Source organism: Pelobates fuscus, chromosome 5 (genome assembly GCF_036172605.1).
Source record: "Pelobates fuscus isolate aPelFus1 chromosome 5, aPelFus1.pri, whole genome shotgun sequence".
Lineage (NCBI taxonomy): Eukaryota > Metazoa > Chordata > Amphibia > Anura > Pelobatidae > Pelobates > Pelobates fuscus.
This window is the reverse complement of record NC_086321.1, coordinates 96,024,941-96,049,544: the sequence shown is the minus strand read 5'-3', so window position 1 is coordinate 96,049,544 and position 24,604 is coordinate 96,024,941. Positions and strand designations below refer to the sequence as shown.

Below are 24,604 nucleotides of genomic sequence, written 5' to 3'. Positions count from 1 at the left end.
CTATTCTAAAGGGAGTAAGGTAAATTAGTAAATATTGCAGCTAAGACCAAAAAGCAAGAACTCCAGGGGAGAGACTGGGGCATGCATTATTAAACTCTAAGCACATGTACACACCTATCTTAACCTGCAAATAATTATCCTGGAAGTCATTCCATCTAAGGAATATAAAGCTGTCTTAGGGTTACTACTCGGCCACCCTATCGGTCGAGTCTATTCTAATGTCTCCAGTCTGAGTGAATAGCTTGTTGGGATTCACTGTAATTTTGAAACCACTGGGGCTGTTTCATTGGTTATCATGTCCTGGTTGGTCACAAATCCAAGGTCTAGAGATGAACACTGATTTACTACAGGAAGTCGCATCAGTGGGATATAAACTTCCATCTAAATAGAATTTGAAACTGAGAGAACCTGGGATCATCTCTTCTCTGCTAACGCTGTTTAGTGTGTTTGAGTCCCACTCTGTGTGATCTGAGAAAGTGCCATGCATTATTCTCCACTGTTTTGAAAACGGTCCGCTATGTCAGTTTAGATGACACTAGAATAGTCTATCATACAATGTGCTTGAGGCACAGATCACTTTACTCGTACCGCTAGAATGAAAAGGGCAGCCGTGTGAAACTCTTTCAGGTTTTACTACAAAAGGTGAACAACAGACTGGCTTAGCAGCCTCTTACACTATTGCCATTTATAAAATAATAATAAATAAATCAGAAATATGTTAAAAACACATCAATTCTCACAAACCAACATTTAAACAGTACCCAGTCTTTTCTGTGAAGTCTTGTCATGTAATAAAAACAGTTTCTGGAATTGTGCTTGCTCCATTTAACCCCTTAAGGACCAGACTTCTGGAATAAAAGGGAATCATGACGTGTCACACACGTCATGTGTCCTTAAGGGGTTAAACGTTCAATGCACAGAATGCAGAAGTAACGGTGTTTTCAATGACAATGTATTTTTGAAATGCACAATGTATTTTTGAATATATCACAATTTGTTTAAACTTTTTTTTTCCCCAGACAACCCATTTCAAGCAATCGTGCCACTAGGTCAAATTTAAGTGAATTGTGGACATTTTTAAAATGTTTACAGAGCACTACTAATTTTGCATAAGGATCAGGGTGATAATGGTTACAAAAAATGCAAAACAGAATTTTCCATGTAATATGCTCTTTCAGATTTTCAAAACTAAATAAAGAAATATAAGTACAATTTGAAGTAGCGAGCGTATGTATGACAAACGAATTGGGGCATTCTGCAGTCATATTAAATGTTTTGTTTTTTGCCCCAAATAAATTTATTTGCAAATTGTCCCTATTCTGATAAAGGTCAGACATTTCCAGTGTGCCTTTATGAACATATATTTTTTCATTAAATACATTTTCTGACTGCAAAATGTTTCTCTTGTGATTCTTTAAAAAAACAAAAACAAAAAACAACCCACAGGTGGCAGCAGTGTATCACCTAACAATGTTCTCAGCAGGAAATAGTGTGGAATTTGAGTTTAATTGCATGATTTTGCTATTACATGACGAAAAGTCATGATTTTATTAAAGACACGGAGGCGAGTATTGCATATCCCTTTCTTTACTGTTGACAAATAGCAGCAAAGGAAACATACAGAATGAAAAAAGAATGAACATGTGATAACGTAGGCCCCTCCCCCTCAGGTCCCAGTATAACAGGCAGCACTTCCCTTCCATTTCCCTCTTTCTGCAGATGCGACCAAAGAACAATGTCCATAACTAGAGTAATGCGAGAATAAAGTCCCAAGGAATAACAGAAAAAAAAAACCGAGGAGGTATAACATCACAAACTGGGAAGTGTGGCCGTAGAATTCATAGGACCGATGGAGGACAGCAGGAGGAGACCAATAAACCGGACCCTTGCTAGACGTCTTGCCAGATTAAGCTGTGGAGACATAAAGGACAGGAGCCAACAGGTTAAAGTCGATACTTGTAACTAGGACAAGGTTACACCAGTGGGAACAAAGACCCTTGTATATACAATCCCACAAAACAATCAATGTTAACATATCCAGTAATATTGAAAACAACAATTATAAGGACGGCCCCACTTACCGTCCCAAACTATAACATAGGTGTATCGTGGTATGAGTAATATGGGTGGGGAGATATATACTTACCAGCGTGAGAGTAACAAAAAAGGGTGGGGCAATACTCGCCTCCGTGTCTTTAATAAAATCATGACTTTTCGTCATGTAATAGCAAAATCATGCAATTTTATAACAAGACACGGAGGCTCATATTGCAAGTTTAAAGCTGATCCATTATTACAGCGAATGTGTGTGGGGCCGGCCGAAAGTAGAATTCTCGGAAGGTAGATTCCCTAGACCAATCAGCTGTTCTCATAATGTCTTCCAGGCGGGCGCCCGCAGACATCATAGAAGAGGCCGAAGCCCCTCGTACTGAGTGGGCGCCGAACACTGTAGTGTCAATGCCCGCTTGGGCCAGCAGCCATTTCACCCAGCGTGATAAGGTAGTGCTGGAAACTGGGTGAAAAGGGGGGCGGAAAGATAAGAACAACTGACGGGAGGCAGTAGATCGGTGTGGTTCGGTGCGAGATTCGTATTCACGAAGGCAGGTCACTGGGCATAGCGAAGGAGAGGCAGGGAAACTAGGGTAGGATACCGCCTTGATGGAAGTCTTAGTGCGTCTGCTGATGTTAAAAGTTACCCCGTCCGGGGTGTATGACTTGGCATCGACATCCAGTGCACTGACATCCGAGACTCTCTTGCATGAGATGAGACAGAGCAGGCACACCAATTTGGCCGACAGCTGTTTGAGGGAGAGTCCTGCGTTAGCGGGCCAGGATGAGAGGAAAGTCAATACAACTGAAACATCCCAGGTCGTGGAGTAGCGGGGCCTGGGTGGCCTTGAAAATCTAGAGCCCTTGACGAGTCGGCACACTAGAGGGTGTTGTCCCGCGGGGCGGCCCTCGAAGCCTTGGTGAATCGCCGAGATAGCGGAACGGTAAAGGTTAATGGTCCTGTAAGCCTTACCGGCTTCGAAGAGAGACGTCAGGAACTGCAGGATCGTTGTTACAGGGGCCGAAACGGGATCCTCGTTCCGAGCCATGCACCAGCTAGCCCAAGCTCGCCAAGCTGACCCATATGCCCGTCTAGTGCCGGGAGCCCATGCTGCCGCCAATAAGAGTCTAGTTGCGTCCGAAACTCCTTGGATTTCCCAGGGTCCCCGGAGATTCGCCACGCCAGAAGTGGGAGAGAGCCCTCCAGCCGGAGGGGATGATAGCGACCCGTCGGGTCTTGTAGCAGGTCGTGGCGACCCGGCAGGAGTCGAGGGTAGTCCAACGTCATCTCGAGTATTTGGGGAAACCAAGACTGCGTCTCCCAGAATGGGGTGACCATGACTAGCTCCGCCCGGTGTTTGCGGGTCTGCAGGAGTGAGCGAGGGATCATGGAAAATGGGGGAAAGGCATAGAGGAGGCCTCCCTTCCACTCTTGTAGGAAGGCATCCACTGCCTCCGCCATTGGGTCCGGCCTCCAGCTGAAGAAGCGTGGGAGTTGAGTATTGAGCCGGGAGGCGAAAAGGTCTATGGTAAATGGCCCCCAAAGAGATGATATGTTGGAGAACACCTTCCTGGCTAATCTCCAGTCGCTGGTGTCTGAAAGATAACGTGAACCCCAGTCCGCTTGGACGTTGTGCAGGCCAGGTAAGTACTCTGCGTAGACCATCAGGTTCCGTTCCAGGCAGAATTCCCAAAAATCTTTCGCCAACCTGGCCAGGACCGCCGACTGTGTACCACCCAGGTGGTTGACATATCTCACCGCCGAAACATTGTCCATGCGGAGCCGAATACATGATAGGGCACGGTCCTTGGCGAAGCTGCGGATGGCGAAGGAGCCTGCCAGAAGCTCCAGGGCATTGATATGTAGTCGGGTTTCGGACTCCGACCACCGGCCCCCAGTTGAGATGCCCTCGCAGTGGGCTCCCCAACCGTGTAGACTCGCATCCGAGTCGATCGTGAATTCCGGCGTTAAGCCGAAGATGGCTTTGCCATTCCACGCAGACAGGTTGAGAATCCACCATCGCAACTCGTCTTTCGTCTCGTTGTCCAGGGAGACTAGGTCTGCGTAGGATGCCCCGGCTCTTAGGTGAGCGATTTTTAGGCGCTGTAGCGCTCGGTAGTGGAGTGGGCCTGGGAACACGGCCTGGATTGAAGAGGCCAGTAGGCCTATGAGGCGTGCCAATTGGCGTAAGGTGAGCTGGGGTCGGATAAGGGCCCTGCGCAGTTCTTTGCGGATGGAACGAATCTTGGATATTGGGAGACTCAGCGTCGCTGCCCCCGAATCCACTTGGAAACCTAGGAATTCCAAGCGGGTGGCGGGGGTCAGGCATGACTTCTCCCAGTTGATTATGAAACCTAAGCGTGACAGGAGGTTTATGGCTAGTCGTAGGTGTGAGAGGAGGGTGGAGCGCTCCTGAGCCATGAGTAGAATATCGTCTAGGTAGACGATTAGTCGAACTCCTCGACTGCGTAGCCAGGCCATAACGGGCCGTAGAAGTTTTGTGAAACACCACGGGGCTGAGGATAGGCCAAAGGGCAGGCAGGTGAATCGCCATATTTCGTGTCGCCAGTAAAAGCGTAGGAGGTCCCGAGAGGCCTCCGCTATTGGCACTGTCAGGTACGCGTCTTTTAGGTCTAGTTTCGCTAGCCAGTCTCCGTGGAGGAGGAGATCCCTTAGCAGGTGAATACCCTCCATCTTGAAATGGCGGTACCTGACTACGGCATTGAGGGGGCGCAAATTTATGACTGGCCTCGATTGGCCGCCTTTCTTTTCCACTAGGAAGATATTGCTTATTACGCCCGCAGGGCTGGGGGGTGCTAGTTCGATAGCCCCTTTGAACTGGAGGGATGAAAGTTCTTCGTCGATCCGACCGCGATCCTGGATGGAAAAGCGGATCGGTCGAGGAGGGGGAATGTGTGTAGGGCGGCAGGTGAGTTCTATATGGAAGCCCTGAATAGTGGCCAGTACCCAGGGATCTGAAGTGATTTGTGACCAGGCTGGGAAAAAATGTTGGAGTCTGCCCCCTATGTAACCCGGAGAAGAAATGTGTGGTAGAAGGCAACTCACCGTATGGTCGTCTGGAGTTTGGGTTACTCCGAAGGCCTCTGGATCGCCATTGACGTCCACGGGATGGAAAAAACATGGGGCGGGAGGTCTCCTGGTATTGGTGATACTGTTGAAAGGAGCCTCTTCCCGTGCCACGGGATTGGGGATAGTTGCGGCCGGACAGACGGCTCCTGCTTCTGCCGGCCCTGGTAGAGACCCGCCCCTGGAATACTCGCCTCATGGAGGCCTGGGCCTTGTCTAGAGCTGTGAATGCCCCCACATAACGCCCCAAGTCTTTGATGAAGGAGTCTCCGAAGAGGAGTCCTTGGGCGTCTTTGCCCGCCTCCGTAAGGGCGAGGTTGGCTAGTTTTGGCTCAATTTTGAACAATATGGCTTTACGCCTTTCAATAGACAGGGAGGTATTTACGCTCCCAGCAATACAAATTGCTCTCTGGACCCAACCTCTAAGGTCTTCAGGGTCGACCATGCGGTTCTCCGCTCTGGCGTCTTCCGCCAAGTCAAATAATTTGGCCAAAGGCCCGAATATGTCCAGGTGCTTGTCCTGGCAGGACTTCAAAGCGGACTCTAGTCCTTTACGGGGGTTCCAGCCCAGTTTAGTGAGGAACTGGGTCATTTTTGGATCAACCTCTGGGGTGTCACACACCTTGTTAGGCACCAGAGGCCTAGGACACTCCGCCCTCAATTTGTTGCGGGCCGCCTTGCTTAAGGGTTTTCTGACCCAATTTTCCAGATATGTGGCAACGTGGTCGGCTGGGAGCCACTCCGCCGACCTCGGATGATGAAGGTCATCCGGGTCGAAGAGTGGGACCCCCGAAGGATCCACGAGGGATGGCCCCGCAGCCGCAGGGTTCCTGGTCCCCGTCTCGCCTCCGGGCATCTCTGCCTGAGCAGAGGAAAGGAGGTCGAGAGCGCCATCGGCGGAATCCGCATCAGAGTCGGAATCTGACTCGTTCATAGCCTCCTCATTTGACCCGATTTCTGAGTCGGTGCCGCTCTCAATCTGTGCTCTAGCACATTTCCAAAGCCGCGCCCGTTCTGCCTGGCGCGGAAAGGCTCTTTTGCGTGGATGGGACACGCTTTCTGGGGCGACCGAAGGTACGCCAGTCATGGTGTTTCTGGAGGCAGAGGAGTGTTTAGATTTACGGGCAGCCTTTTTGAAGTCCCCTTTAGATACCTCTCCCTGGGGTGTCGAGGTGCCCGAGAGTTGCTCGTCTGAAGGACGGGGCAAGAGGGCTTGTGAAATGGTGTGGGAGAGGGTGGAGGACATAGACCCCATAGCAGCCATAATGGCGTCTGTCACCGAGCGCTGTAGCGCCAGAAACTGTGGTCCATCGGGTTGGGTAGTCCCATCCGCCATAGAAGGCGAAATATCTGAGGTGACAGGGGCCTCAGTTCTGATTACTGGGGAATCCGACTCCCCAGAGTGAGCGGACCCAGTAGATAGTCTGGGTTTAGGCATGATCAAGGACGTATGGGTTAGTCACCCAAACAATCTAAGCAAAGGAAAAAACGCTCTCACCAGGGCCCAGACCAGCGACACACTAAGAGGTAGGGACAGAATGACAGAAAATGGCCGCCGGGAATCTCGCGGGATTCGCGGCACCCGCAAGCTACGCGGAGGAATAATGAAACAAGAAGAAGTGCGCAGAGAGGCGCTCGAGCAGAAGAAACAGACAAGGTTACATAAGCAGGGGAGGTCTGGGCCCTGAGGCTAGTGTATAACGACACAATTACTAACCTTCGAAATAAAAGACTAAATAAATACAAATTAAATAAAAATCCATTAAATTATCAATGAATAGTATATAAGAGAAAATATGGCATGTACTTATCTTTGTGTCAGAGCAGCAAAGAAAGAGGGAAATGGAAGGGAAGTGCTGCCTGTTATACTGGGACCTGAGGGGGAGGGGCCTACGTTATCACATGTTCATTCTTTTTTCATTCTGTATGTTTCCTTTGCTGCTATTTGTCAACAGTAAAGAAAGGGATATGCAATATGAGCCTCCGTGTCTTGTTATAAAATTGGATGTCATCAGATTGTATGAAGTTTTTCATGATACACTTTGCAGTTCATCCACTGCTCAAATATGCCATGAACCTCCACATCTAGCTTTTTTTTTTTTTTTGCTTTTATTTTATTTTTAATTCCAATTAATTTTAGATGTATTTTACTAACGACGTTTTAAGGCTGGATTTGATATCCCTTTCTATTGAATGCAGTAAAGCCCACAAGTAGTTTAAGTAATAAAAAAAATAATGAAATCATGCTACTTGGGACTTCTCAAGCAAAACGGTTACTTAAAGGGACACAATTGGCACCAAAACAAGTTAAGCTTAATGAAGACGTTTTGGTGTATAGATCATGCCCCTGTAGTCTCACTGTTAAGTTCCCTGCCATTTAAAAGTTAAATCACTTTGTTTATACAGCCCTAGGCAAACCTCCCTGAATGTGACTTGTATAGATTTCCTAAACAGCGATCTAATGTTTAAACTTCCTTTATTGCACCTTCTGTTTAATTTAGAATTTATTTTCTGCTCTGTCAATAGCCATCTAGACCCTGCAGAAGACTCCCATGTGTTATTGCAGTTGAACTTACAGAGCAGGAGATAAAAACTTCGAAAGCAAGTTAACATCTGATTGAAAACTAAACCATTTTGTTCATGCAGGCTGTGTGAGTCACTGTGGCTGCATAAACAGAAACAAAAGTGATTTAAAGGGAAACTCCAGTGCCAGGAAAAAAAATCAGTTTTCCTGGCACTGGAGGTACCCTCTCCCTCCCACCCCCCAATCCCCGGTTGCTGAAGTGGTGAAAACCCCTTCAGTCACTTACCTGAGGCAGCGACGATGTCCCTCGTCGCTGTCTCCTCCTCTGCGACGTTCCTCCTACTGACTCCGTTGGCCGGTGGGGAGACTGATCCCGCCCACCGGCCGAGGAGACCTAATGCGCATGCGTGGCAATGCCGTGCATGCGCATTAGGTCTCCCCATAGGAAAGCATTGAAAACAAATTTCAATGCTTTCCTATGGGGAAATGAGCGACGCTGGAGGTCCTCACACAGCGTGAGGACGTCCAGCGACGCTCTAGCAAGGAAAATCCTTGCTATAATCCAGGAAGTTCCCTCTAGTGGCTGTCTAGAAGACAGCCACTAGAGGTGGAGTTAACCCTGCAATGTAATTATTGCAGTTTATAAAAAACTGCAATAATTACAGTTGCAGGTGTTAGGAGTAGTGGGAGTTGGCACCCAGACCACTCCAATGGGCAGAAGTGATCTGGGTGCCTGGAGTGTCCCTTTAACTCTTTGCAGAGAACTGAGCAGTGAGACTTCAGGGGCATGATATATACACCAAAACTGCTTCATAAAACTACAGTGGTGCTGATGACATAGCCAAGTGTAACCCAACCTATGCATTGCACATAATGTATGTGGATGCCTGGAGGTTACCTCAAAGATGGTGCTAATAATATTTATTTTAGCTCGGGCACATCTATTAGGATTTCACATGAGCATATTAAATGGAAAAGTCCACCTGTGAGAGGGCTTTACAATGGAATCAATAAAAACATAACCATTCTCATATTTGCTGCACCGTTGTTAAGTTTTCATTCTTCCAGTCTTTTAAGGTAATACTTTTAAGGTAACACAATCAATACATATGGAACATGACAGGGGGCAGTAGAAAGCTTTGATGTAGCCAGATATCAATATCACTAAAGTGTTACAAAAATATATATTATAACTCATAGAAAATTGGCACTTACTACCGTAAAACAAAACCTGAATACAATAGCTAAAATACAAAGTTAACACAACAAATTGCATTACATTCTCAAGTATGAGTTTAAATGTTTCAGGAACAAAACTTTTTCAAGAAACTGAAATTCCAATGTTCAGTTTTTAAGCAGGATGCAAATAGAATTTTCTTTTGCACTTCTTGTGTGTTGAGCAAAATGCACTGCAGATCAAATAGTCAGGAAACAAAATGCTGAATATTGATTCCTCTGCAGCATGACTGCCATGATATGGTAACTTTTACACACATAGATTATGATTAAATGCTCTTTCATAATAGATTAGTCGGCTTTTACCAAATGCACGGCATCTCTCCAATGTGTATAGCAGAAAATTCTAGGTAAGACCCTTATTGCTTTGCTAACACACTGCCCACAGAGATGAGCAGAGAGACAACTGTGGATTACTGGAACGAAGAACAATGTAATTTGCATTGTCAAACCAATGTTTTCCTCATCGCTCCCACAATGGGTAAGAGGTTATATGCATCAAATTAATCAGTTGTAAACTATAATAAATACATTTGTTCTAATAAAGAAAAAAAAGCAAGATTACCTTTTCAAGCTTTTTTGCCTCAATGTGCCGTAGTACCTGCTCCCTCCAGTCGTGAGGGACTTTACCTCTCCCTTGTGGGTCAAGTAATGAGTGCTCTGAATTTACCCTAGGGTTTGTTTTTTTGGATGGGCTAGTCCTAGAGTAGTTAAAATCACTGACAGACATTGTTCTCTCAGGAATATCATTAACAGAAGGCCGTGCACTTTGTGGCCTTTGTACATTTGGCCCATCGATGCTGTAGGTCCTTGCAGACATTGGTCTCTGAGGACCAGCTATCATGTGAGGCGGTCGGCCCATTGAATGTATTTCTCTGTAGGTCATGTAATCTCCTTCCGGCACAAGTACTCTTCTTACTGGGCCTACATCCCCAAGTGAAACAGAAGCATTTGACGAAACACTGCCTTGTCTCTGAAGAGTATTGCGGCTTGCACCTTGCAGGACACGGTCGTTTTGTGACATGGCCCATGCCTCAACATGTCTGGGTCCTGTTCTTTGATGCATATTATACATAGTACTTGACCTGACATTGTTATGATTGGAGAAATTCATGTTTGCTGAATGTTTCATATAACTGGGGCTGTCAACGCTATCCGCCACCTGCAAGCGAGGTGGTGGCACGTTACCTTGCTCAGTAGGGGTACTTTGTTTTTGCGACCATAGGTTGTCTTTGGTTGTTGCACTACTACTGTACTGAACATTATACTGGGGGACAGCATTCATCTGAGCCATTGGGGGACCTCTCATTTGGTACATGCCTTCGGGATTGTGGTTAGAATCAAATTTGAACACCGTTTTCTTTGCTGATGATACAAGATCAGAAGATGAAGAAGATCCTGTGAACACTTGCAAGGGCTGATCATAAAGTAGGGTGGCTGACTTGCTCCTGACAATGCTTTGCCCCTCGACACCAGAGGTTACGGTTTTCCCATGGTACACCTGCTGCTGAGAACCAGGATCACTGAGGATATCATAGATCCTAAGTGCACCTGCCTCAATGTTAGTTATACTCTTTGATTTCACAACTGAAGCCATCGAATCTTCAGGCTGAGGCGACAGATCGTCCGTACTCTTGGAAACACACATATCATAAGAAGGCACTGAATCCTCGGACGCACTCCTGACAGGGTCACTTGTATCTGGAGACATGGGTTCATCCAAAGAGTGTCCATTGACTTTATTCATAACACATACATCCGAGTACTTATGCCGGTTCTCAAAGTGTGCTACCTCTACTTTCTCACTGTAGTATGTGAAGTCCTTCCCCAACTCCTCTTCCTGGGATATGATTGGATTGGATTCCAGAGCATTGCAATGCATTGCATCATCACTTACAATGCTGCTAATGTTTTTGTTGATTTGATTTAAGTTGTGAGCTTTGTCTGTGTTGTTAGCTAAAACTCTATCTTTAAGGACCAAATCCTCCTCGGTGTTGACATCAGGAAGTTTTGTAATTTCCTTTTCTTCCACTCGGACTAATTTCTCACCATTTTGCAAAAGGTTGTTTAAGTTTTCATCTTCTTTTCTGCAAATGAAAAGAAAGACCATCAGAATGATAACTTAACCGTTTTGTAACAGTTGTAATTTTAAAATGGGATGGCAAATAGCACAGACCAGATTAGTAATTAAAGATAACAGCGCCTAGTTTCTCTTCTTTTTGAGAATTTTTCTATGCAAATACCTACGATAAAAGGACCTTATTTATATCTGTCACCAATATGATTGGTGCCTCGCAATAAAGAAAATATGTTCATAAAAACTGAGCAGATGCAGCACTGAAGCATATAATGGGCATTAAACTGGCTAGAATTAATCCACCACCAACCTTGATAAAAGTACCGTTATACAACTTTCCACTGTGCCTTATGGGAAAATGTTCCATATGCCAATAGTTTTTACCTTTTGCATTGCAGGGATGCATAGCACATGGCAATTTAATGAGTAGTGTATAAGGAAGTAGGTAAAGATTAATTGTACCTTATATAACAATCGAAAGCCAGGCAACAAGAGATGTATCTGATCAGGCAGCACTCCCTTGCAATGTGTTAGCAGAATGTGCAGTCTCAGTAACACTGTAAAAATGGACTTACCCTTTAAGACCATGTAGGGAGGCCTATTTGATTACTTAATTTTATGCATATTAATGGAGTAAAGTGTCTGCCAGACAGTACAAAGTACACGTCAGGAGTCACTGATCACATCTGAATTCTCATCAAAAAAACACAAAATACATCTTCTAGCCCACAATATATTTCATGCTTGCAAAATGGAATGCATGGTCTGTTAAGGAAGCCTTTCTAAACAGACCATGCACACAATAATTCTTCTTCTTTCTCAATGACAAAGTTATAGGGGGGTTATGTCAGAATGATCAAAGACTTGAACATGTTGTGTTTGCTTCAGCCATTAAAACAATTATTTAGAAATCAATAATTATTACTGAAGTAAAAAAAAAAAAAAAAAAAAAAAGGATTTAAGACAGTAATTTAATGGCCATACCCACGGAGTCAGTTATAAGCTAAAATACCAGTATATTTTCTTAGCAGCAGATTAAATGTATATACACAGGCTATAATGACTGCAATTTACATACTGTAATTTAGATAGGAATTAGTGTTTGATAGCAAATGACTGCAGTTTTCACTAAAGAACACATATGGAATGTTGCTCTGCCAAACACATGTTTTATAAATTATTTTGGGTGCTTCAGAAAAATACATCAGAATCACTATAACTTAAAGAATGTTCAACACAGAGCAAAAAGAAAAATGATATGGCCAAATTCTATTTCTTTAAATCAGTTGTTCTTAACCGTTAGGTCAGGGTCCTAACTGAAACATCATTTTCATCAGACCACAAGCAGTAACCACCAACAATTCATTGTTTTACTGTAATGTTACTGCCATCCTCATGACACCAGAATAAGCTGATTCGGATGTTTGCAGAAGTCGAGAATACATTACAGATGAAAAATACGTTTCTAAGCTCATTTAACAAACAGGAACATTCAAAGAATGCCATGCCATGCTCAAATAAACGGTCGAAAGATAATGTCATGTTTGAAGAATGGGTCAAACATACAATGCCAGGATGCAAGAGTGGGTAACAAAGATAATGACATGTAAATAATTATGGTCCCATAAGATGGAAAACCGGTACTTTAGAGTGTGCCTTGTCTACTCTTGTTCTTATATTTATTTGTAGGCTCTGTTTATTCATTGTACAGTGCTAAAGAGTATGTTGGTCCCTTAATTTTTTTATTTTTTTTTTTTAAAGTAATTATAAAGGCTTTCTTCTAATAGGATACCACAGTCTGCAATTTAAGATATATCACATATATACAGTTTGACAAGTTTTTGCTGCCGCAACTTTTTTTTGGGCAGCTCGTGGGAAACATTCAGCATACATATTAAACCAGATAAGTTATCTTGCTACAACATTATGCATTATTGTTATCCAGCAGCCTCCAATACTCACTTATCTAGAAAAGCAATTTAGATTCACAAACAGTGTGCTAACCTATCTGAAGGGCCATCTTCAGCAATCGTCTTCATTCATGGCTTATGAGAATAAGTATTTCCTCTGCAGGGGATTGAAGGAATGACTCATAAAGGGAAAACACAGTTCCCACATAGAAAAGCGTTGGAAGGACCTTGATAGGCTGAAATAGATCCCGTTTTCCCTTACACCTTTGTTTTTCAAGCATTACTAATAATGCCTAGAAAAGGATGCTAAACACTTTTGAAATTGCATTCATATGAGTTTCAATTGCAGGTAAAACAAATTTACAAACTAGCTTCTGTAAATAAAGTAATTAAGACAAACGTATTCCTAAGATATATAGCGCAGTCTTTTAACAATAATTGTATATGTTAAAATAAGGGATACTAAGCCTGCTTGTTGAGTAAATGCAAATAACGGTGTTTGATTTCTGAAACATATATACGTTTATATAACAGAAATGAAATGAGTACCTGCCCCATACATGTTTTTTCACATAACCATGCCTGTCTCATATCTGTTTAGAAAGTGGTTAATTTGACTTTCCTGCTGTGTGTAAATGCTGTGCATTTAGCAACTGAGCATTTCATAATTTCTAGGTTGATATACCGTATTTATCGGCGTATAACACGCACCTCATTTTTAGAAAGAAATTCCAGGAAATGTCCCCCCCTCCCATAGTGTCCCCCCCTTTCCATAGTATTCTCCCCCCCTCCCCTCCCCCTCCCATAGTATTCTCCCCCCCTCCCCTCCCATAGTGTACTTCCCCCCTCCCCTCCCATAGTGTACTTCCCCCCTCCCCTCCCATAGTGTACTTCCCCCCTCCCCTCCCATAGTGTACTTCCCCCCTCCCCTCCCATAGTGTACTTCCCCCCCCTCCCCTCGTGTACTTCCCCCCCCTCCCCTCGTGTACTTCCCCCCCCTCCCCTCCCATAGTGTACTTCCCCCCCCTCCCCTCCCATAGTGTACTTCCCCCCCCTCCCCTCCCATAGTGTACTTCCCCCCCCTCCCCTCCCATAGTGTACTTCCCCCCCCCTCCCCTCCCATAGTGTACTTCCCCCCCTCCCCTCCCATAGTATACTTCCCCCCCTCCCCTCCCATAGTATACTTCCCCCCCTCCCCTCCCATAGTATACTTCCCCCCCCCCCTCCCCTCCCATAGTATACTTCCCCCCCCCCTCCCCTCCCATAGTATACTTCCCCCCCCCCTCCCCTCCCATAGTATACTTCCCCCCCCCCCTCCCCTCCCATAGTATACTTCCCCCCCCCCCTCCCCTCCCATAGTATACTTCCCCCCCCTCCCCTCCCATAGTATACTTCCCCCCCCCTCCCCTCCCATAGTATACTTCCCCCCCCTCCCCTCCCATAGTATACTTCCCCCCCCTCCCCTCCCATAGTATACTTCCCCCCCCTCCCCTCCCATAGTATACTTCCCCCCCCCCTCCCCTCCCATAGTATACTTCCCCCCCCCCTCCCCTCCCATAGTATACTTCCCCCCCCCTCCCCTCCCATAGTATACTTCCCCCCCCCCTCCCCTCCCATAGTATACTTCCCCCCCCTCCCCTCCCATAGTATACTTCCCCCCCCTCCCCTCCCATAGTATACTTCCCCCCCCTCCCCTCCCATAGTATACTTCCCCCCCCTCCCCTCCCATAGTATACTTCCCCCCCCTCCCCTCCCATAGTATACTTCCCCCCCCCCCTCCCCTCCCATAGTATACTTTCCTCCCCCTCCCATAGTATACTTTCCTCCCCCTCCCCTCCCATAGTATACTTTCCTCCCCCTCCCCTCCCATAGTATACTTTCCTCCCCCTCCCCTCCCATAGTATACTTTCCTCCCCCTCCCCTCCCATAGTATACTTCCCCCCCCCCCTCCCCTCCCATAGTGTACTTTCCTCCCCCTCCCATAGTGTACTTTCCTCCCCCTCCCATAGTGTAGTGTACTTTCCTCCCCTCCCATAATTACTTACCTGTCCTGAAGCGTGGGCCGGCTTCACAGCGCGCACCGCGGTACAGGAACTTTAATTTAAGGTTCCGGTTTCCGGCGGGACTGAAAGGAAGTGTGCACACTATTGTGCACACTTCCTTTCAGTCCCGCCGGAAACCGGAACCTGAAATTAAAGTTCCTGTACCGCGGTGCGCGCTGTGAAGCCAGCCCACGCTTCAGGACAGATAAGTAATTATGGGATATCGGCGTATAACACGCACCCACGATTTCCCCCCTATTTTCAGGGGAAAAAAGTGCGTGTTATACGCCGATAAATACGGTAATTACTAATATTAAAAGGAGTATTGATACCTAGAAGCAAATATTCACTTAGAATCTAGCAGAAGGCTAATAAATGGTTTCATTTATTTATCTACTTTTTATGTAACTTGTACCTTTGTAATTTTTTTCATTATCTGGACACTGGAGCCAAATTTAATCTGACTTTGCTAATCTGCTTAGTGTCTGTCCAGTGGCAGTGCTAACCCTAGTGACCACCGGATGAGTTAGCACAAGATGAGTCAGGGTCTAACTCTGGTGACCACAGGATGAGTTAGCACAAGATGAGTCCGGGTCTAACTCTGGTGATCATTGGATGAGTTAGCACAAGATGAGTCAGGGTCTAACCTTGGTGACCATCGGATGAGTTAGCACAAGATGAGTCAGGGTCTAACTCTGGTGACCACCAGATGAGTTAGCACAAGATGAGTCAGGGTCTAACCTTGGTGACCCCCCAGATGAGTTAGCACACAATGAGTCAGGGCCTAACTCTGGTGACCACCGGATGAGTTAGCACAAGATGAGTCAGGGTCTAACCTTGGTGACCCCCCAGATGAGTTAGCACACAATGAGTCAGGGCCTAACTCTGGTGACCACCGGAAGAGTTAGCACAAGATGAGTCAGGGTCTAACCGTGGTGGCCACAAGATGAGTTAGCACAAAATGAGTCAGGGTCTAACCTTGGTGATCACCAGATGAGTTGGTTGTCAGTGTGTTTGTGACATACATAGAATTGCACAGAAAGTTACGGATACCTGATTTTCAGATTTGTAGATATGTTGGACTCCTTCTCTGGCGAGCACAAAGAAGTATCGTGACTGCTGTCAGTGTTTACAGAAACAGAATCTGACATCCGGGATGGCGAAGAACAATTACTGTTGTTCTGATTGCTGTTGTGGGTCATTTCATCTGACAAAGAGTCGGCATCTTTTATATCCTCTGAAACACAATGCATAGATCTGTTCAGTGAAAAGTCTCTGGTGAGTGGAAAACTCTCTACTTTACAAAAACAAATTTATCAGTGGGATTCCAGTATAATATATAAATGTAGAAAAAATTAAATTTGGTGTATTTATGATGCTCTGAAGATATTGTTTTGTTTAAATGTACTATGAACAAAGTGCCCATGTTTCCAATACTTCTCTATTGCATTGCTGCAAGAATATCTGGTGGTACACACTTGGCAATTAATCTTCCCTCCACTCACTCTACTACATACTTTGTGTATTTTAACCCACTTTCTTCAGACTGAGCAGGGCCTTCACTTCTTGTTTCTGAATTTCTAATGTGTTTTGCATTCATTATTTTAGTGCTTTTAACCAAATTGTATAGCACTGCAGAATGTAGTGGTAGCAATATAATGAATAATGTGTTCTGCTCTGTCATGTTGAGAAATGGTACAGGGAGCATATGAAAAATATTGTTTGAAACCTTTAGGACCTAAATCATCTATAGAGGTGAATTCTATCAGCACCAGCATCATACATGTGCTTGTCTTTGGCCCTTATTGGACACCTATAGATCAGCACGCCAACATTTACATACTATTACCAAGACAAACAACGCAGAATCCAAAAGTTGAGATGTGTTGACAATTATAGGAAGAGAGTAGATAAATACTCTCTGTTACCAAGACCCAAGCCTTTATTGTGTAAAAGGGCACTTACAGGAAACAAAATCTAGTTACATTGCTTAAGGTCATGTATGAGTAAATTAACTAATATAACGTGAAAATAATTGAATTACTGTTTGTATTATATGTGCCTGAAAACAAACCTAGCAAGGAGTTCAGGTTTATGTACAAACATTTTACACTATTATGTCTGTTTGTTATTTTCACCACAAATATTTATCTGCTCATTGATTAGCAGTTTGTTCTATCAGACATATATAGCTCTGTGAGAAAGGAAGGGAGTATGCATGTATATATATTTTTCATTTTCTATTTTAACATACATTAGGAGGATTCTAATGTTTGAAAATGCGTATAGCTTACGGTTTTTACTGGAAAAAATTAAATAGGAAATGATCGTAGTTCTCATGGCTAACGAGATAACACATCCCTTGTGGTTCACTTTTTGGTCACCTTTTTTGTTGCTGCTCAGTGCCACCACTTTAGGTTGATTTATTGACGTCTCGATGAGTGGAGGACGCATTTCTGCCATTTTCATTTCTTCATCATAGGATAGGTCTTCTGACTCCTGCTGAGAAGAAAATATATTTATCAAGAAAGTGACTTTTTTTCACCTGCTGCATGTCCATAAAATAAAATAAATTCTACTATGCTTTATTCTCGAATTCCAGATTACTGCCCTTGACCAGATCACTAGATGTGTAAGGAATTACATGACAGATTGTAGGTGTGAGTCATGTTGTGTCATTCGGTGCCATGCATACTGATCAATTCAGTCACACAGCCCTATTCTCAGCTAACAATTGAACCATGCTAAATTCAAACATGGAATTTAGGGCTTGTGTCACGTTGTATCCTCTTAACATAAATAGGGACTTTTTATACGTTTGAGCATTAACTATTATAAATAAATGCAGCCGCCAGGCACTTGAAGTACTCAATCAGAGAGGATGAAAGACAAGTTCAAAGCATTACATTTAAATGTGTTCTCAGAAAAGATAATGGAGTCTTTCATTTCATTTCTACAAAGTGTACCCACGGCAGGTGAGCAGGAAAGTGATTCATTTTAGAACAATTATAGCAGAGCCTTCCGCCACAGAACATCATAGCTTGAGATAAATCTAAAGAAAATCTAAGTGTGGTGGAATTTAAAATATCAAAATAGTGACAATAATTTTAACAAACTCTGTCAATTACCTATTATGTATCGAATGAAAGTCCTGATAGAAGTCAAAATTAAGCTTTATAGTATTTCATGTCGTTTCGGGACGACTTCTACCTAAAAAAACTTAAATTTACAACTAATCTACTAAGCAATCACAGCTTTTGAGAGGGTTAGTCAACATGTAAAATTCCAGATGATGAGGGTTTCTATTTACTACGATGCTTTATAAACGGAAGGCAAAAGATGCTGAGAGAGAAAGGTTTTCACTGCCTTGAGAGTTACCCCTGCGTTAATAGAAGGACTTGGCTGAAATGTCCCCTTTTAAGTGATGGGTTCGGTACTGGAAGTGAAGTGAGAATGCATCTCCTAAGATGAAGGAAGCCCAAAACGTCCAGAGGAAGAAATAACATGCAATGTTTTTATATATAAATATTTAACCACAACCACTGCATTTCTGTATTTTGCCATGTTTTCTGTGTGCAAGCGTACAGAATGTAAAGGCAATCACACACATACATTAAACAATAACAATATATGCTTGCCATATATATATAATAACGTGACTTTGTTTCATCTAACAAAGTTACAGATTCAACAAGACACTGATTCTTCTCTCCGTGCCTGGCTTAATGATCATGGAAGAGCCATACCTCAAGCGTGTCTTCATGATTAACACCGGTTTTAGTATTCCAAAGATTTTTCACGAGAGTAGCCGGCTGTGAACTTCCAATATTATTTTCCATTTCTGGGTCACAGTTCTTCTGTATGCAGTTTCCCACTATGTGCTTGTCATCATAATCGCTTTTAAGTGGCACACTCTCCGATGTCTAGCCAAAATAAATAAATAAATAAAGGAATTAAGGACTGAAGAGAATGAAATTGTATCTAAGGGAAAGTAATTAATGAATCATTTAGGAATACATTGTTAGTCTACGAGATATCATATAATATGCTATGCTTTTGCTTTTTACCAGGAAAGGTTAAAGGATCTTAACATGTATAGCTTGGAGGAAATACGAGACAAGGGGGATATGATAGAAACATTTAAATACATAAAGGGAATAAACACAATAAAGGAGGAGACCATATTTAAAAGAAGAAAAGCTACCACAACAAGAGGACAAAGTCTTAAATTAGAGGGGCAAAGGTTTAAAAATAATATCAGGAAGTATTACTTTACTGAGAGGGTAGTGGATGCATGGAATAGCCTTCCAGCTGAAGTGGTAGAGGTTAACACAGTAAAGGAGTTTAAGCATGCGTGGGATAGGCATAAGGCTATCCTAGCTATAAGATAAGGCCAGGGACTAATGAAAGTATTTAGAAAACTGGGCAGACTAGATGGGCCGAATGGTTCTTATCTGCCGTTACATTCTATGTTTCTATAGTTATACATTAAAATCAGTTATAATATTTAAAAGATAACAGCATACAGTAGTAGATGGATAACATTCCAAATTCAGAAAGGTTTATCTCAATTGGTTACATTTTATAAATAGATAACACTTTTTTGTTTTTAATATGGAATTGTAAATTGTTACATTATATTTTGTTTAGTCTATTATAGTACTGCTGGCCACAGATTGGCTGGAGCTGCTACTGCAGCCGTGCAACAGGGTAAGGTAAATGGGATAAACGTTTGAGCACTACAGAATACGACGGTTCTATAAAATAATCATAATAATAATAAATGGAACCCAAGAAAGTTATTAACACTCGAAAACATATTGAAAGCAAGGGGGTCATTAATTTGATCTAAAAATAAGAATCTGCATAATGGATCATCTTAAAAACTGGGAAATTTAAGAATATAATGAGTCAATTTTTTCTAGTGGGCTACAATCTCCCCATGTACACACTTATTTTTGTTTATTCATATAACTGCCATACATTAACTTAAATTCGTCTCCTGAGAGTACTGACCAGATTAACCTTGACACCAACATCCTTTATTGTAGTTGGCTGCGATTCATTTAGTTTCATCTCTCGATTTGCTTCTTCTGCCTTTTCTTCATCTTTTAACCGGTGCACAATGGTTTGGACAGTCTTGACCATGTTTTTGAGTTCATCAGGGTATGGTGTAGGATACCTCTTCAAATTGCCTTCCTGTTTCACAAACAAATACATTGTTGTTGTTTTTTTATCCCATCCTTTGTAAGTCTTTTATATCAAAACATGTTACATCCAAGCCATTCAGGGTAATAATAAACGAGCACACTAAGGAAGCCCACTGGGTGTCCCATGCACAAAGGGCCAATCGGTGGGCTTCTGTCAGCACTTACTTTTCGGCAGCCGGCTGGGAGGAAGTGACGGCCGTGCGTCACTTCCTCCCACAAAGAGAGGAGCATGCGGGAAAGAAGAGTAGGCAGAGTGGAGGCAGAATGTTTCGGTGTATCTATGTGTGCGTCTGTGTATTTGCATGTGTGTCAGGTTATGTATCTGTGTGTCATTGTGTATGTGTCTGTATCTGTGTTTCTGCATGTGTTTCAGTGTGTATATATCTCTGTGTGTGTATATGTGCATACATCTCAGCATTCACACACTAACACTATACACAAATACACCTCTGCATTTAAACTTTAACACTATGTACAAACACACATCTGTGTTACACACCAAAATTATATGTAAATATACCCTTGCATTTAAAAACACTACACATAAATACATGCTTGCAGTCACGCCAACACCACATACAAAAACCTGTTTACATTCAAACACTCAAAAACTGCTTAGTGCTAAATACAAACCTGCAAACATGGGTAAATGGTAGAGCCCCAGCGTTCAATGCATTGCTGGAGTTGCACGACAGATGGGGGATCTACCTTTTAATCAACCATGCGATAGGGAGGCCCAAAAAAATTCTTGCACCTCTCTACTTTAGGTCCGCCACTGTGTTGGGGTGGAGGACGTGATTGCACGCCCGGGGATGGGGGGCCCAATCAATATTAAAAAGACAACCCTGATATTAACGTTCACACTTCTCACGTGAGTTACAAAGCAGAGCATAATGTAATATTTGTCTAACCAGGTTATTTACTAAAGTGAGAATTGTTGGGAATTCATGGTGAATTAAAAGTGAATTTCAACATTAAGGCTCAAATAGCTGAATCTGAGAAAGTCTCCAAGTCCGCTGTGCTTCCAGTTTCCAGTGTGCTTCTAAAACCAGCTTGAGATCTGAGGGGACCCATCGAAGGGCAGGCTAAGTGAGCGGTTGTCCATTCTCACCTCTCTTGCTACTTGTTTTTCTCAGCTTCCAGTTCCCTATTTTAGGCTAAAATGTGAAATTCTCTTTAAACCCACTTTAGTGAATAACCGTGTAAGTAATAGCATACTAACCCGTGCCGGAGTTTCCCGTTCATCTTTGTCATCATCACACTCAAAAGCCACTTGAGCACGCTGCTTCCGCTGTTCTTCCCACAGTGAAGGGTTAAAGCTCTCACTGTCCGAAGAGAAAATAACTGCAAGACAATTCCACAGAAGAACTCTTATTTGACTTATATTGACTCCATCATTTTTGTTTGTGTATCTAATGCATTTACCAAGCTATATAACTGGACGAGTGAAGCGAGCATTTCTATAACAACAATACATTTCATATTAAATTTACAATGATGTTATTATAGAAAAAATAAATATCAGTCATTCTAAATCATTGTGCCTTAAATGGAGATATATATATATATGTTTCATTCCATCAGAGTTATGCAAGCCTTCTCAATGGGAAACATTCTGACAACTATTTCCCTTTTATTTTGGATTTATTTGTAAACATCTTGCGAAAAGAGCTTGTACATTTATTTAAATAAATACAAAATAAAATAAAAAGAAACAGTAGCTCTTGCACAGAAATTACTCTAAATAAAATATATGTTTTTTTTTTGTTTTTGTTTTTTAAACATAAAAAATATTGCATTAACCAAATAATAAAAAGGTATTTAAAAGCAAATTCCACAAATATTCTATTATCATGGACTGTAAGTAAAAGAGCTTGTATTCCACTAGCACTGGTGAATGTGGAGTAATTATCACAAAGCAAAGGGAATTATGGAATGGCGGGAAATACTTCAGCCAGGTCTTGCGAGTGGAACAATCGATGTAATAGAATTAAGACTAGAGGCCTATGCAATGCATTAAATAGCAATACGTGGCTCACTGCAAAAGGAGAGAAATCACCTGTGTGTGTTTGTGTGTGTGTGTGTGAGAGAGAGAGAGAGAGAGAGAGACAGAGAGAGAGAGAGAGAGAGAGAGAGAAACTGCATTTCAACCACTGACTACAGACTCAAAAACAAATCATACTAAGTCCTTACCATCTTCAGTCCTCGGCTGCTGAGGGAACATATAGTTGGTCAGGACAGTCTTCTGTGTGTCCTGATCGGTTTCCTTCTGAAGAGGTATTAGTGGCTTGGACTATAAAGAGAGGACCAGTATTTGTCAAGACATGGCTCTGTTTACAAGGAATTCTATGAGCATCATAAAGTACAAGGAAGAGATAAAAACCAATATATTCATATAACATCAGGAAATATGTTTACAAAAAGTTGTATGTGCAGGGAATAGCCTTCCAGCAGAGACTACCACCAGGGAAGGCACGTGACAGACATAAAGCTGACTTGAGCAGGGAACAAAACCAGGAATAAAATGTCTAGTAGGAGTAAATAAGCCAGCTGACTTATCTGTTGCTAGAATGTGCATTTCTTTCTAATTTTAGTAAAAGATGACTAACTACGGTAATCATTCCAGTCCTTTCTTTTTTTTCCTATACCCTATTGGTAATCAGTCTCTTCTCATGATGGAAACATAGGAAGCTAGACTATTAAGTGCATAGCTTTCTGGACATGTATGTATTTTGTGCAAGATTCAATGACCACTGATTATGACTAGTTGTATTTTGACAAATGTAACCAAAGTAAAAGTGTTTCATGTAACTACAGCATGGCCCAATAAAATCTCAGCATATTAAGAAAAAAACAAAACAATAGGGCTTTAATTTCTACAAGCATGTTGCCTCCTACTTCTAAAGACAATACAAGCACCAAGTGCATAGTCCAGAGACAGCGCTCCTCATGACAGCATGAGATCAGGGAACAGCATGTATCATTTGGAAAGGTCAGGAATGGAATATCGCAGCACCCACCTGATTATCGGAGAGCCACATAGCAGTAAGTTGCTGCAGCTTTGTAAAAGAAAAGGGCAAATTCTTCAGCCTGTAGAAAGAGGAAAAAAAGATGACAATCAATGTATTTTTCTAATGTGCGGGTGTGACAACAGAACAATAACTTCTTTGAGGATCATAAGCGGATTACAACCAGGAATACTTTTAATAATTTGCTATATTTGACTGCCATGCTGTCACCCTGAATGTAATATCATAGGGCATGACTATTAGGGTTATTTACTAAAGAGACACTTCAAAGTGAATTCAAAATGAATTGTAAATTTAAAGCCAGAGTAGCCGAACTGAAAGTGTAGCTAACAAAGATTTTTTCCACTTTGGCTATTTTGACCTTAACCCCTAAGCCTCTTAAGGACCAAACTTCTGGAATAAAAGGGAATCATGACATGTCACACATGTCATGTGTCCTTAATGGGTTAAGGACACATGACATGTGTGACATGTCACGATTCCCTTTTAATCCAGAAGTTTGGTCCTTAAGGGGTTGAAGGACCACTATAGTGCCAGGAAAACAAACTCGTTTTCTTGGCACTACAGGGTCTTTAGGTCCCCCCCGACCCTCAGGGTCTCACTCCCGCTGGGCTAAAGGGGTTAAGCACTTACCTTTCTCAGGCGCCGGGGTCCCTCGGTGCTGGGGAACTCTCCTCCTCCTGCCGACGTCAGCGCCAGACATGCGTGCATTCAAACCGCCCATAGGAAAGCATTTCTAAATGCTTTCCTATAGACGTCCAGCATCTTCTCACTATGATTTTCACAGTGAGAAGCGCAGGAGCCTCTAGCGGCTGTCAGTGTAGCGGCTGTAGGCTGTAGCGGCTGGATTAACCCTCAGTGAAACATAGCAGTTTCTCTGAAACTGCTTTGTTTACAGCTGCAGGCGTAACACTAGAGGGACCTGGCACCCAGACCATTTCATTGAGCTGAAGTGGTCTGGGTGCCTATAGTGGTCCTTTAAATTCTCACTTATTAAATAACCTAAATAGTCATGCCCTACAATAATACATCCAGGGTGACAGCAGAGCAATTGCTTTCAGCATAGTGTTAAAAGCCTTAGTGTTTTTAGTGTTTATTTATTTAAACACATTTATAGGATAGATATTTAAACTGGGCAGCCTATCACCTTAGACTGTGCTTACACTCCTTCCTGACCTTCAGAATCCCATGGGTCCAATTCAAGACACAAGCACAATTCTCTTGTCACTATCTGGTGAAACCCCATTATCACTTCTAGACACTTTATCAAAATCAACTACACATATGTACATACTATGCGCACACAATACAAGCACCTAAGGGTAATATCATAGTAAGTAATGGAGTGATACTTTTATATGGGAGATGTCTATTTAGCTGGGCAAACAAAGCAGTGTATCAGAGATTCCTGGAAATGATAAAAGCATTGCACTCTTTAG

General features: G+C 42.9%; 1 protein-coding gene across 2 annotated transcripts in view; it reads right to left on the bottom strand.

Annotated features, from left to right (window-relative positions):
- Positions 1-24,604, bottom strand: part of ERBIN (erbb2 interacting protein) — a 188,528-nt gene that overhangs the window by 18,330 nt on the left and 145,594 nt on the right. For both annotated transcript variants that reach the window (XM_063454077.1, XM_063454078.1), the window contains 8 exons: positions 23,157-23,226; positions 22,330-22,429; positions 21,359-21,480; positions 19,943-20,125; positions 18,673-18,849; positions 17,311-17,428; positions 15,980-16,163; positions 9,463-10,984 (listed from right to left, as the gene is read on the bottom strand). In XM_063454077.1, coding sequence (XP_063310147.1) covers positions 9,463-10,984; positions 15,980-16,163; positions 17,311-17,428; positions 18,673-18,849; positions 19,943-20,125; positions 21,359-21,480; positions 22,330-22,429; positions 23,157-23,226 — 2,476 coding nt within the window. The remainder of the gene's footprint in view (positions 1-9,462; positions 10,985-15,979; positions 16,164-17,310; positions 17,429-18,672; positions 18,850-19,942; positions 20,126-21,358; positions 21,481-22,329; positions 22,430-23,156; positions 23,227-24,604) is intronic.